At 37.8% G+C, this 15,990-nt stretch overlaps 1 protein-coding gene across 1 annotated transcript in view; it reads left to right on the top strand.

The window, feature by feature from the left end:
- Window positions 1–15,990, top strand: part of LOC131037877 (ATP-dependent 6-phosphofructokinase 6) — a 124,116-nt gene that overhangs the window by 18,869 nt on the left and 89,257 nt on the right. Inside the window, exons 2-5 of the mRNA XM_057970114.2 lie at window positions 12,581–12,627; window positions 12,975–13,014; window positions 13,167–13,229; window positions 13,414–13,551. Coding sequence (XP_057826097.1) covers window positions 12,581–12,627; window positions 12,975–13,014; window positions 13,167–13,229; window positions 13,414–13,551 — 288 coding nt within the window. The remainder of the gene's footprint in view (window positions 1–12,580; window positions 12,628–12,974; window positions 13,015–13,166; window positions 13,230–13,413; window positions 13,552–15,990) is intronic.

Raw genomic sequence — 15,990 nt, 5'->3', positions numbered from 1 at the left:
GGAATCTAGCTTTATCTCTCCGCTGGTTCATGAACTGATTCAGGTTTATGAGTTGTCTTACATCAGCCGGAAGCATTCTATATTCATCATATGCAACCATAACATCATTAGTGATGTTGGTTACATCCTCCTCTACCTCCGGTGCTGCTACTTCTTCTACAGGTCTTCGAAGGAATACAGGCCTCATGGGACGATCAGATCTGGTAGAAGTTGTTCGAACAGCATTAGATGCACCTTGTGTTTCACGCCCATTTTCAGTGCCATTTCCATTCTGATTTTGCGCCTGGGGCTGTTGCACCTGGAGGTTGCCAATGGCAGCCAGGAAATGTTGCCGTGATTGCATAAATGTCTGCATCATCTGCTGTTGCTGCTGTGCGATCTGGGCCAACACATCCTGAATGTTGGCTTGCCCATTACCACCCTCATTTTGTTGCTCAGCCATGATGTCAGGTTCAAACACTGGGGTTTCTTCTTCAGAATCTTCCCCTTCTAACTGTCCTGATCTACTTCTGGTGAAATACCTATGAGATTCTACTCCTCTGGAGTGCATAGGATTGATTCAAACTGACATGCAACTGTTTAAAAACACAACCTGCAACTGAGAACTTTGACATGCAAACACACAGGCTGGCAGGACGGTGGCTCTGATACCACTGTAATAAGCTAGCTAGGGATTCTTTTACAGTTCACAGATATAAACTAGAAAGCCCACCAAAAGACACTTATTTTATGAAATTCTTTCAAATTACAGGCAGTTCGCTTTTATGTCTAGGGACATTCAATGTGGGTTAAACAAATACTATAGCCAGGGATTGCATTAAATTTCTATGATTAATCAATACAAGTATTGAGCATATGGCATACCAATCTTTGCTCTAAAATCTGGTTACAAATCCCTGACATGTGCTGATAAAATGAGGTGCTAGGGTTGGCTGAACAAAATATGATCTGCTGATGCCGTTAATGATCTACTCCTGCTGTTGATGTCAGATCAGCGAATCTGAATCCTTGTTCTGAGCGCTGCAGTCCCTTCTATCTGGCTGCGATATCAAACAAACTGATATTATTGCCTTCCAATCGCCAAATAAACACCTTCAGCCCTAGCGATTAAGCTTGAAACAGATATTTATTGCTTCCAGAATGAATTTGAATGCTGTTGCAGACCTGGGGCTACGTCCAGAACTGCTGGTAACAGGGGTTTCGTCCTGTATTTACTCTGACTTGCTGATCACTGCTAATCAATGGAGAAAACAGATCTTCATAATCCCCAGAATATTAACATCAAGCCCTTTTTATAATGTGCAAATGAACCCTTCCAGAAATTAATGCCTCTAGATAATTCTTTGTGAGTGGACTTAGGCATTTAATGAATAGTTAATAATTATTAAATAACCCCCCATGGTGCCCACCTAGTCATTTAACGTTGTTTTTAAAAGTGGCCCCCTTTTTATGACCCTCAACGAAAGATTAAAATAATTATAATCACAGCTATAGCTTTTTGGGGTGCAAATTACATAATTACTCATTCCCTTATTTAATTTATTAATTCTAGCCTGGGGAATGCTGCAGGCCAGAAATTTTGACTCCTTGTAGCCTGTCATTGAAGAGGGGACATTAAATCAATTTTTACGCCGAAGGCGTACCCTATATGAGATTGGCAAACTCATTTTATCCATCAACGGTCCAGGATGATTGAGAGAGAATGCAAGATGATTGCACTATCTTTAACCATTGATTCACTTTTTGTCAACGCATATTGATGTTGCCCTGTCATTGCCTACCCACTCAGAATGAAAACTGCTTGCGTTCACAAGTTCGCTCCTCCTTGTTTCATTTTTACTGTACAAATTTCTTAAAGGCGGGGATAATATTGTTGCGATCTCTACCTCGATCAGAAACAGAAGCAGAGGCAATCAGAGAAATTGTGTTTTAGGGTGTCCTTTGAGTAAAGTAGAGCATGTCAGAAATGACACCCTTTATCAGAAACTTGGTGTTGCTGTTTGTCAAGGCTGTTGTAGAACACCTCCGGTGGACATCGTTCAGATCTGCACTGCACCACCTCTCCAAAGGCACACCAACACCCATCAACTAACAAATGAGCTCCTTAGACCCCGAACAATGGACGACATGGATATCATAGATCAATCTACATCTAGAAATAGTGAACTCTGCTTATTTATCTTAATTTTTGTCATTGAATTGAGATTGTGCCTATTACATTCTATGGAAAATGTTTCACCTTTCATTTTCTTCTTTCACAATTTCATGGAATTTGAACCGCTTTTACTCTTGTAATTTGCATTATTCGAAAGTTTCTAAGGCCTGCCAACAAATCTAATTTTTTGTCTATGGAATGATACTCCCCCCACAAGGCCTCTCTTTCTTTACTAATTTATATTGCTCTTATTATAATCTGCCTTATTGTTATTTAATCTTCATTTCATTTCTTGTTGATGCATGACAATGTATGTTCAAGCTGTCTATGGAAGGTTATGCCAGTCAGTTGCCTTTGCCAAGTCTCTTTCAACGGAAGTTGAAGCAGAAACGTAACACCCATTATATTTTGATGGATAAGTTGACAAAGGTTGCAGAATTTTGGCTTTATGTTTGCCAATTCATTTGTTTAAAGATTTTCCAATCCATGATATCACATTAGACTTTGAACAATTCATATTTTGTATACATGTCTAATAGACTACTTTAGCTCGAGCATTAGACAAAATCCCTTCAGACTCGATGGACGTACATGCCCTGTTCCAAAGCTCTCATTTTCACACAGATCGACAAAGAAAACAGCAGATGTTATATTTTAGTTTGCTTATCGTACTTGAACATAGATATGCCAATTAAAACTAAAGACAACAAATTGAAAAATGTTTCTGGTCGGTGTTGATCGCCATCCGCTCGTGTGGTTCCTGTCATATGCAATTGATCTGTTTGGCTTGCTTTTCGCAATATGCAACTTATTATCTAATGGTAGAGTAGAAGCAATTGAGAATGCATCTTCTATGGAGCCATAAAATAATGGACTTCTTGTAACTATGCTTTCTCCACTTATTGTAGGATCAAAATAGGTTTTTATCATCCCATCTGATTTAGCCTACAGTCAACCTCGACCTTTGAGTTGGGAAGGATCACTATTTTTCATCAAGACAATGACAACTTAGAAGACTTTGGCAAACATCTCAGACTCTTTGCTTGATTTTAGACAAAATTTTGAGGAGATTTTTATTATAAATAATTTATTTTGAAACAAAATTCCCAATTTCAATCTCTATTTCTTTCTCTACCACCATCTCACTCCTCTGTTATTTATTTCTATTCATGTCTCTCTACCTTCATCACCCAATCTCTCTCTCTATCTCTCTCCATCTCTCCCTCTATCTTTTCTACTATATATCTTTATCTTTATCTCTCCCTCTCACTCCTCTCTATCTATCCATATTTTTTCTACCTCTAACCTCTTATCTCCCCATCTCCCCTCCGTCTTCTCTCGATCCCTTTACCTATTTCTCTACTCTCTTCCCCCTCTACATTATCTCTCTTCCTTTCCCTCACTCCCTCTATCTATCTCCCCATCTCTCCCCCCAATCTCCCTATTCATCTCTCTATCTCTACCAAACACAAAATAAAATACCTAAAGGTACCTTATCCTCTCTTGAACAAAGTTTCCCGACTGCTGAAGATCTCGCAGAAGGATCAGTCGGAGTAACTCAAGGTTCTGATATGTAGGTTCTCTACGTGTGGATAAGCTTCTCGTGGTATGATGTGATTTTGATGGAATCACAAGGGGACTTATGTTTGACTACCTGAACGTCTGATTTGCTTTGGATATTGCTGGAACGTGAGATTTTACTGGGCCTAGATTTTGAAAAAAAAGGAAAAGGAGAAGGGTTGAAACGGGATCTATTTCTAATACTAGGAATGTAAGAGCAATGAATGACCTTCGATGAAATACTAACTAAGTCTTGCTTTGACATCCCAGGACCATCTCCACAAGGTTAGTGCGATCTTCTGAGGAAAGCTTTATGATGTTCAGATCACCGCTACAAGCATGGACACCATGAGGCTGATGCATATCAATGAAGAAGCGACAATTGAAGTTAAGCTTAAGTTGAATAATTCCAGTTGACTACACAAGGCAAGTCTGCAATCAACAAACTGCTAGTAGTATGGATATACATATTTCACCATCGATCATACACATTTCTTCCACTCATCTAATAACAAAATCAAATTTGAGAAGTATAGAGACCATGCAAATTGTTGAATCGACCCATAGAATTCACCATTTCTTCAATGAAGTTTACAAGTCTTTTGCAACAATATCTTGGCAACAATCTTTGACTTCTCTCTCTACTCTACTCTAACTATTTCCTACTCTTTGACTATTCACTATTAGCTAACTATTAACTATTAACTCGCTATCAACTATAGACTAACTATTATCCTTTACAAATGAGGAGCCAGGGCTTATATAGAGAAACCCTTTACAAATAGACGGCTCTGATTGATTTAGAATCAATGGCTAGGATTTCAACATAGAAACCCTAATTAGGGTTTGTTACAACAAACTTCCTTAGCCAATTAGAAAATTACATTCCAAGGGTGACGACCAATAGGAAGCAGTGGTAGGTGCCTCGAAGTTTGTGCCGTCCCCGATGAGTCAAGTACATTGAATTTGGACACGTTGAGGTGGACCAATTCAACTAGAGGAATGATGACTGGGATGCCACCTTGTCTGACGCTTGTAACTTGGTTGATGTTGAGAAGCTAACTTTGATTAACTCTTCTGAGACTATTTGCTTCTTCAACGGACCCTTGCACTGACCTTATTTGATTCTCCTTTGTCTTTGACGTGATGGATGGGTGGTGTACCTTTCCTTGAAATGTTGGCAACGCCTTTCATTGTCATCTTGTGGTTCCTTAGTGTGGCAAAGTGAAGGTTCTAGAGGTAGCTGGCAATTCCTTGAACACCTTGAGTCTTCCCTTTTGCCTGTGGAACGTCCTTGACGATGATGGACTGGAAGTGGTCGTCCTTGATGATGCTGGACTGGAAGAGGTCGTCCTTGATGATGCTGGACTGGTTGTCTCCATCTGCAAAATAAACCAAAAGGTGATTAAGTACATATGACATGTTCATTTCAACAAAGCATTTTCCACCTTAAATCATCAACAAGAAGACTTTAAAATAAAGTTCGCTCAAAATCCTTCCCAGGGACAAGCCCTATAAGAATTTCGCCCTGGACCCTTTGGAAGGGTCAGGAGCAAAATTTGCTATTTTGCCCAATTTAGACCTCTCTTCAACATTATCTCACAACTACCTAAACAAGGTGAAAAATAGGAGTTTCAAAAGATTTCGCCCTAGACCCTCTGGAAGGGTTAGTAGCGAATTTTGCATTCCAGGATAATTCTATCACTTGTTTACTCCAAAATTCCTCCCAAGGCAAACATATGATAGCTTTCCTTCCTCCAAAGCCTAGGGATCCATGCTTTGACCTTTATCATGAGCAAGTCAGGTGAAATTGAGGATTTTGCCCTGGACCCTCTGGAAGGGTTAGGAGCGAAATTCAAGTTTTAGGCTTGATCTTACACTTCCTTTACTTCAATTCACTTTACAAGGCAAGAATACCTCACTCCACCTTCAACCATGCCATAGGCATTAAAGTTTTAGCTTCACTCAAGTAGGAAAAGGGTGGTTTGAAGAATTTCACTCTGGACCCTTTGGAAGGGTCAGGAGCGAATTTCATGATTTGCTTGTTTTCCTTCATCAAGGTCCATCTTTTTCACTTTCTATACTTGTACCCCTCTCCCATGCTTGCAACATTTTGCTTGACCTCAAAATGACTAGAAAAGAGAATTTCGCTAGAAATCATGGCCAGGGACAGGACCTATAATGAATTTCACCCTAGACCCTTTGGAAGGGTCAGGAGCGAATTTCTTCCTCTAGCCCAAAATCATCATTTTTGGAGACAACAATCCATTCAAGGGCAATCTCAAGGGCTTCTATCATCTTTGTCTAGGCCTGGCTTGGCACAAATATGAAAGGAATAGGTGCATTTTAGAATTTCGCTTTGGGCCCTCTGGAAGGGTCAGGAGCGAAATCCTTGGTTTGGGCTAATTTCCATCATTTTGATAATCACTAGCAAGTCAAGGTCACACCTAAGGACACTCCCAATCCTAATTCACCTTGAACCACCCTAGACTTGGCATAAAATTGAGGAAAAAAGTGGTTTTGGGGAATTTTGCTCTAGACCCTTTGGAAGGTTCAGGAGCGAAATTCACACTCTAGGCTTGATATTTCATTTCTTGAACTCCAATCTACATTGCCAAGCAAAAATACATCACTCCACTTCCGTATATGCCATAGGAACCAAAGTTTTGACCTCATCCAAGGACAAAATAGGTGCTTTGAAGAATTTCGCTCTGGACCCTTTGGAAGGGTCAAGAGCGAAATTCATGATTTGAGCTTATTCCTCCATCTTTTAACCTCAATCAACTTCAAAAGGGCAAGAACACCTCTCCTCACACTCATCCAAGGTATAAAAACTCAAAGTTTGACTTGACCTGCAGGGAAAATAGGTGATTTTAGAAATTTCGCTTTGGACCCTTTGGAAGGGTCAGGAGCAAAATTCACTATTTTGCTCAATTCCTTCAAATTCCTGGATCACTAGCAACTCAAAGTCATTCTTAGGGACATCTCCTTCTTGAATTTACCTTAGCCCACACTTGACCTAGCACAAAGTTGAGAGAAAAGAGAGGTTTTGAGAAAATTCTTTGTGGACCCTTTGGAAGGGTTAGGAGCGAATTTCTCATTCTTGACTTGGTTCTTCATCCTTTCAATCTCATTCTTCATTACAAGACAAAATTTCATCGTTTTTACCCAAGGAACAAAGTTTTTTAAGCCCAAGCAAGGTTAAAAAATAGGTTTGTAAGGAATTTCGCTCTAGACCCTTTGGAAGGGTCAAGAGCGAAATTCACCTTCTAGGCTAAAATCCTTTACATTCTTCACTTCTAGTCACTTCAATACTAGAATGTAGGTCCAAACAAAGACGGAAATGAGGTTTATGGGAAATTTCGCTCTGGACCCTTTGGAAGGGTCAGGAGCAAAATTTCCATTCTTGGACAAAATCTTCACTTTTCAACGCTTTCAATCATCCCCCAAGGCAAGAACACATCAATCTACCTTCCAACATGCCTTAGAGACCAACACTTTAGCCAAAATTAGGAAGGAAATGAGGGTTATGAGGATTTTCGCTCTGGACCCTTTGGAAGGGTCAGGAGCGAAAATCTTGATTTATCCAATTCTCTCTCATGATCAATTTCAAGGTCCTTTCAAACTCTATTCATCATTTTAGGCAAGATAGAAGGTCAAATAGGAGATTTCGCTCTGGACCCTTTGGAAGGGTTAGGAGCGAAATTTCCATTCTAGGTTGATTTTCACCATTTTGTAGTCTTAAACCTCCTCTCCAAGGCAAACATGCATCCAAGTCTCCTCAACTATGCCTCAAAAATCCAAAACTTGGCCATATGAAAGAGCAAAATAGAGGAAAAGGTGAATTTCGCTCTGGACCCTTTGGAAGGGTCAGGAGCGAAATTCATGCTTTAGACAAAGTCCACACTTTCAAACACCTCAAATCACTTCCTAAGGCAAGAATATGTCAATTTGCCCCTACCATGCCCAAGGAATCAAGGTTTCCAGTGCAAACAAGGAGAAAAAAGGTGTCTAGGGAGAATTTCGCTCTGGACCCTTTTGAAGGGTCAGGAGCGAAATTCACATTTAGGCTCAAATCTTGACTTCATTCCTCACATTTCTCCACCCAAACAAGTGTTTTGCCCTCAATAATGCCTGGTAATGAGTTAGTTCTAAGTTTGGGTCAAACTAGAATGTCTTATGGAGAATTTCGCTCTCGACCCTTTGGAAGGGTCAGGGGCGAAATTTGACATTTTTGTCTCTCTGTCAGGATTCATGTATCGAATATAACATTGAAGTATAAGTGACATTTCCTTATATCTTTCTTCTTTCTTATACTTTAAGTTATATTCCATATATACTGTCAGGATGTTTGAGAGTGGTTTCGGACCTCCAGGAGTTATAATGCAAAATCTAGTTTTTGGAGGATTCTTCAGTTTTCCAGACTTAGCCAAATTTCAGGGTATTTGAAGATCAGGATGACATTCCAGACTTCATCACTCACCAATTTGACCTAACTCAGACCTTCAAGGATGATACTCACTCACCAAGCAAGACACAATTAGCAACAAGAGCAAAACCAGGCTCTAAGGAAGACTCTCAAAGAAACCCTAATTCTGGAGCCCCGTGGACTCACCCTGGCTCAAGCAGAGCCTGCCATCCTAGTGATCCCCCTGGTGACACTCAAAATGTAAACCCTAAAAACCTAGAAAGCAAACCCCAGAAAGCAAGAAAGTAGGGGTCCCCATTTGCAATGGGGCGATGTGTGAATACATTAGATAATCTTTTGATGCATTTGAGCCTTTTTTTTATGCAGCCAAGTTTTTTCCAAAAATCAGCAAGTTTTTTTAGTGAGTTTTTAAAAACTCTGTGAGTAGTTCAACTATGCATACAAACAACTAAATGACTAAATGACGAAGTCTAATAACTTGCTAGTCTGGAGGAATGAGAAACAACTACTAGGTCTCACTCTCATCTGGGCCCTATTTCGAATCCCAAGGATCACAAAGGTAGAAATCAGAAGGATTATTCATTGTTCAAAAAAATCCATTGAATTAAATTTTGATGCTGCTCTAAAGAAAGCATTGTTTGAAAATGAAGAATACTTTACTGAGAATGGGTTACTCGAAAGTTCAATTGTTTATGGCTGAGCCTTTCGGACTTACACAAATGGATATGAGTCCTAGATACCTCTAATGGAAGAAACGTTAGAAATCTATTCCTGTATTAGAGGCTTCTTCATTGTTGTTTTTGATAGCAAGAAGTGTAAAAACACTATTTTAAGATATCTATGGTCGTGGGATTAGAACATATTAATGCTAAAATCATGGCATCCACAGATTATTCCTTTTGTGGAATCATTTTTCGTTATGCTAGTATAGGTTCACTTTCCGAATCTTTTGCTTCACTACTAGTTTGAATCTTTGCTTTGAAGCAATTGGTAACTACATTGGCACTTTTACAACTACAGAAAAAGACTCAACAACTTTTATTCATACCACCTTCGCATGGATCTTGGTGGAACTAGATACATCAAAAAGTCTTTTGGCAAAAAATATTCTCAATGCTGATTGTCAAGGATGGACGCCATCTTTGGATTATGAACATCTCTATCTTTTCAATGCAATTAAAATTCAATCAAAGCGTGAAGCTTCGTGGTGGAAGGATGCTTCTCCCCAACATTACACTATTGGCAATCTTACCAAAAGGCAAGAACACCTCCTAAAGTAGTTGATGTGTATAAATAGGATCTAAAAGAAGTCATGCATTCACCTGAGTTTGAGCTGGGTTGGAAGTCTCTTTTGCATGCTGCTTTAGGCTCCTTGGACAACCCAAAATGTAGGGATGACTCAATTCATGAGACTCTCTAGAATGCTACCACGGGCCCTAAGGACAAACCGTGTGTAGTGAAGTGTGAGTCTTAAATCGACCGAAATAGCAATAAAAAGATTCGAAACACAAAATAAATTCAACACTCAAGATAGGGGGTCAAACCATCACCAAATCCATAAAAAATGTAGTATGATGACCTTCTTGATGTGTAGATTTGCCTAGCGATGTTGGATTCGATGTTTGCTCACAATTTTGGCAGAATAAGGGTGCTCAAAGATTCAAGATGTATATAATGTGTTCTTGTGAAAAATGGCTAAGTGTAGAGTATGAATGAAGGGAGATGAAATTGCAGGGCCAAGATTGAATGCATGAGATCAATGGAGGAGGATACAATGCATGAGAGGTTGCTAGGTGACAACCTAGGAGAGGAGGTGAAGATGGTGGTGGTTGGAAATGGTACCCTTGGAGTATGGGCAAAATATTGCCATAAAGGAATTTCTTGTCCCCATACTGCAAGTACATGGGAAATGAGAATAAAGCAATTTTTAATTTCTTGAATGTGACACGAGGAAGGGACCTATATGGGTACCTTCCCAAAAGTGGGTAGCCTTTGAGGCTGATTGGGCAACTTGGGAGGCCATTTATGGCAAAAGGTAGACCCCTTCTTAATCCAAGGGATTAGGAATGTGCAAATGATTGGGGGGTGGGGGGTAATTAGGCTGATTAGGAATGGGATTAAGGTGCAAGTGGGAAAAGTTGGAGGATTTGACATTTAAAGAGAGAAAGAGGGGAGTAATTAAAAATTGATTTTAATTCCATGTGGAGGAAAAAGGGATAAATGAATTGAACTAAATAAGTAAGCGAATTTATTTAATTTAATAGATAAGGGTTAAGGGGCATAGTTGAATAGGTAAATTAATTACCTAGGGAGATTGGCTAGGAGAATGGAAGAATAACATTAATTAATTACATAATAATAAATTATTTAATTAATAAGGATAGTGGGTATAGGTGAATAAGAGAGATAAAGTGACCGAATGTAAATGGTTGATTTTGGTTGTCTACACAAACTATCTTCAGAAATCACAATGAACAACTCGGGTTCTCAAATTTCCAAGGAGGAGAGTGCCTCAACTTTGACGTCAGCTCATATTTCCCATTTCCTTGAGGATCTAAATGAATGTGGTGACAGTAATGTGTGGCATGTAGTGCAGAAAAGAAAAAATAACATCTTTAGAAGTGAGGAGGCCTGAAACAAAATGCACCTGCAATCTCACTTCAAGCTAGTCTTTTAAACCTCAACATAATTTATGCAGTCTTTGGATATAATCTTTTGGTGAGATTCCTCTGTATAATTGGATCCTTTAGTTTAATGTAAAGCCAGGATTTTGTTAATGACCTGATCTCTTGTAGGCTCTAGAATTGATTATGAGCCTTTACCATAAGACAATGTAATACCTTTTTAATACTATGAATGGCAGCAACTCTCTTGGTTGCATTTTATTGACCAAAAAAATATATTTAACATGTAATTTGTTTTTAAAATGTAGTATAGCTTTATATTTTATATTAAAATAGTATAGTTTTTGTAAATGATGTTCAATTCTCAATTCAATATGCAAGATATATTCTAGTTTATATTTTCTTGATCTATGTATTATCTATTTATATGATAAATCTGATTATCTTCTTTTGTATGGCAGGTGAGAGGAGCATTTATTGATTTCAATGTCCTTCTCACAAATATCGATTGATATATATATGCAAGAGGGGAGGATCAAGCAATGTCTTGACCGGTCATGTCTTTTAGACATGACCGATCAAGACATTACTTGATCGCACCCTTTGGCTCTAATTACCAATCGGTGTATACTTTAATCAACAGCCCGATAAAAATTGGGGTCTATGTAACTTATTATTCGATGCCAATCGGTGTCTACGTAACTTGTTAACCGATACCAATTGGTGATCGCTTAATTAATATTTCAATACCAAGCGGTGTATGCTTTGCCACCCGATAACAATCGGTTAATTCTGATAACCATCATTTGTTTACTGTTTAATAAATCAACCGATTTAAATCGGGATATATGGTTAGCCTGATAATAATCGGTGATCACAGTTATAATGCAAACTGATATTAATCGGTATACTATGCTATGATATGATAATCGATAGTTTGAGCATTGATCGAACTAAGTAGATTGAACATATACAAGTGAAGAATGATCATCAAATGAAAGAACAATAGCTTGAAGTTTTTCCTATTAGTTTATCGATAGGGTAAATGATTGAATGAGAGACTTCATTTATCTCTCATTCAATCATTTATCTTACCGAAGCTATCATGCATTAACAGTTTTTACTATTTTAGGCTACAGATATGTATATATTTGTGATTATATATGTTTTTTGTATGGACCCACCAAGAACATACCCAGACCCCTCCAAAAAATTACCATAGTGGCATATTGTAACTTGGGAAAAACGTTCAGCAAGTCAAGTAAGTTTTGTTTCTGGTACAAAAGTTGTGTCAAGGTAATTTGAAAAGTTTGAGAGCTTTACACAAAGATATACCTTTTAGTGGGCCCAGTTAAGACTTGGTAATGGAAACTTGTTTCTTATAAGAGGCTTCTGGTGATGAAGATGAATACAGTAAAATGCAGGGAACAAAATCTATGTTTCTTATGAAGTGGGTAACTAAATTTTCTTCTGAATCTAAATAATTCTTATAGTTTATGTTTTGTTTTGTCCTTTGCTATTATTGAGCTACCACTTGTTTTTGGGCTCAAAAGGAATCATTTAATGAATGTTAGTCAAATAGTTAAAAGCAGAGGTCTGCATAATGTGTTTACTCATAATTCATAATCAAACATAATTCAATAGATATATTTTTGATATTTTGAGCTTTGCTCTGAGCTTATAACTATATATCTTGCAATGTTTAATGTTTCTTCAGTTCTCAATGAACCATCTAAATAATGTTTTTTTTAACTGTTACAATTATTTTCACTGCTAGCCATCTCACAGGCTTTTTTTGGTTGATACATGCAGACTTATCTGAACCCTTTGCAAAACAATCCTGCCTACTCAGCTGTCAAGTAAGAACCATTTACTGTGTTTCTTGCATTTTGGCAAATCTTTATTTTAGAGTTCTGTTTATGGTTGTATCTCTAGGCTTAGCCAAACCATTTGCAGAACAGTCCTGCTTGCTTAGCTGTCAAGTAAGAACCATTTACCGATTTTTCTTTTTACTTTTATTCTTTTGAAACTTCTTGGATATTACCTTCCAAATTATTTGGTGGTGTTCTTATTCATTTCATTTTATTTTGTAGTTATAGATAATTGGATACTAATGTTAATAAGGAGTCTCAGACATCATAGAGTACAGGCTATATTGGCATCTTTGGTCAAATTTATGACGTTTTAAAACTTTTCTGGGTTGCAGGCAATACTTTGTTGATCCGGATAATGTGGTTGCAAAGGATGTGAGTTACTTAAGAAGTTATATTTCAACTATAAGACTTAAGTCATTCATTTTGAAAATAACAGTCCTTGACATTGTTTACTTTCTCTTCTAGTGTTTGCTTTGGGCATATTGTAAACATGGAGAATTATAATCTAATTGATATTTCTTCAGATTGTTGTTCAAATAAACAGTCCCAGAGGACTTCATTTCCGTCGAGCAGGGCCACGTGAAAGGGTATGTTGAATTATTGAGATGAATTCAGCATCATGATATTATTAAGACTATAATCTTTAAAATTCAGATTATACCTATTGAAATAAGTGCATTTTAAAGCAGATAAAGTTAAATTTGGTTTCCTTAAATTAAACTAGTATGGATGTTCATCTTTGACTTTGTGATTGTGCTTCTGCTTAAATAGGTGTATTTCCAATCAGATGAAGTGCGTGCTTGTGTAGTGACATGCGGTGGATTATGCCCAGGGCTGAATACTGTCATTCGAGAAATTGTATGTGGATTATGGTATATGTATGGGGTTCGAGATATCATTGGGATCGAGGTGAGAGTATCTTGTTTTTTATATTGCATCTCTTTGAGTTTGAATGCTGAATTAGAATTAAGAGTAACAATTTTGTCTGTTTTGTCAATATTCTCATGTTATTGCACGTTTCTTCTTCAATGAAAGTATTTCCAGCCTTCATTGAGGTTCTAGTAATTTGCATCAAATTATTTCTTAATTATCTAGGCATGTCTAAGAATGTTTATACAGTTATTAATGTTTTTAATTATGACAATGTTTACATCTTCAGTTTGATGCTCTGTCCCACTTCTGAGTCTGCATCTCTTTCTTCTGACCTTTAAATGTGGCCATTTTGAATCACAAATTTCTATTTTCGAGTAGTACTATTTGCTACATGATTTTTTTTTGTACTAATATCATGCCCATGTACTTTATTATGTTATCTTTTGTAATGCTTGTGAGCTAATTCATCTGTATATCCTTCTCATGCTTTTTGGTTGTCATTGTGGAGGCCCAAGTTCAATTCTCCTTAGGGACATCTAAAGTGGAATTCTAAGTTAGAGACATCTGAAGTGAAATTCTAAGTTGCGACTCTTGGTCTTGTTGACGGGTATTTTGTGACCACACCAACACATAATAAAGTTCCAATGGTTATTTTATCCTCTCTTGATCAAAATCATATGCATGCTATGATTGTAGGAAGATCATACAATAACTCCAAGGGTCCAACTGCGTACTAGTGACTTTACTATGGATATAGACTCATTTGGTGGATGTTGCTAGTAATCCAAGGGGACTTACACACACTTGAAGAAGACTTAGACAGATTTATAGTTTCAAGGAGATTCTCGCGAATGATTTGGCAATGGGAAAGGGTTTAGGAAAACTATTCTAAATCTAAGAACTCAATAGATAACAATGGCTCAGATGAGATCAACCACGCTTTACTTCACCACTAGCAGACAACTACATAAAGAGAGTGCAATCTTCAGAGGTTGTGTTTGTAGGATTTTAAAGCATTGATGAACACCATCAGAGAATAATTTAGATTAAGCACACACATACAAGAGTTCAATCCAACCTTGCACTGTGGATATAAATCATCTATCAACAAAAGGTATGAGCAAGCGATCTCACCATAAAACATTGCAATCAACTTCGTTCATCGAAATGCTTGAAACAAATCTAAACTAAGTGAGGAAGGTGAAACCATGCAAACTTTGAAATATCATAAATGAACACCAGAAGCCTATGCTTCACTATTATTATTTCAGAAACTTATCGCAACGATTTCATACAAATCTTTCTCTGCTACAAATGAAGGGGGGAATCGCTTTTATAGGCCTCCAAGAAGAGAATGGACGACCAAGATTACAAGCCAATCAACTGCTAAGATTAACATGCAAAACGCTAATTAGGGTTTGACCAAGAGATTCCCAAAGATGATGCCAAGTAGTGGAAATCTTCATAATTGAGGAATTACGCCCGCTATGTATTAATTGCTCTTTGCTCAAAAAATGGCGTCCATAATGCATTAAATGCCCATCACTCCTCAAAATCGCCCATTATGCATTAAATGAGCCACTAACTCCTTGAATATGCTAGCCACCATGTAATTAATCAGCCACTACCCAGTCAAGATGTCCACTAGCAATAAATGTGCCACCGTGCCCTCATGTAGTCAAAAGATTCTTGTCCAAAAATTCATTGAAGATTTGGCTCACTTCCTTTTCCTAACTTCAAAGTTGTCCCTAGCATCGGTCAAGTAATCTTCCAGCTAGATTTTGTGCTTGTGCTCCACTCAAGCAATCATCCTGATCTTGTTGTATGGATCAAAGAATGACCTTGCCATATGGAATGTCAAGTGATAAAATAATAGTTCATCTATGGACTTTTCAGTCATTGCCAATGTTCGACACATTTCGGCATAATCTCCTACAACAATTGGAAATTCATTTGATAGCTTCTTCTTCTTTTGGATTTTGTCATAGGTGGTCAAATCTTGTCCGTTGGATATCTTGCCAACTTATATGGCTGATCTAAGAACCCTTGGACCTGAATGTAAGTGAATTTAGGAAATTGGATATACCAAGCTCTATACTTCTTTATCAACTTTCTAGCCTCCTGCGACAACCTTGTGTGGAGTTCACTTTGTAATAATTTGGTTATATGCATTGTGAAGATGTCATCATCTTGAAAGAAGTAGTTTCATACAAGTGCAATTGTGGATAGCATTCATGAGCCTTCAGTTGTCCTGGTCCATGTCCCATGGGTCCCTTTCTTGGCAAACCATTGAATTTGCCCATTCTTGCCAGCGAGTAGATGACATATGAAGTTATGAACTCATATAGAAGGATTGGGATTTCTTTAAATTCCTCAGCTGTTGGTCCAAGTTTCGCCCAATCCATCATTCCATCACCTTCCATTACTTCACTGATGAAGAAAAACATCCAAGGTTCGAACATGAAGGCTTGTGGA

Source organism: Cryptomeria japonica, chromosome 4, assembly GCF_030272615.1.
Source record: "Cryptomeria japonica chromosome 4, Sugi_1.0, whole genome shotgun sequence".
Classification (NCBI taxonomy): Eukaryota; Viridiplantae; Streptophyta; class Pinopsida; order Cupressales; family Cupressaceae; genus Cryptomeria; species Cryptomeria japonica.
Note: the sequence above shows the minus strand (reverse complement) of the source record. Positions and strands in the feature narration are given on the sequence as shown.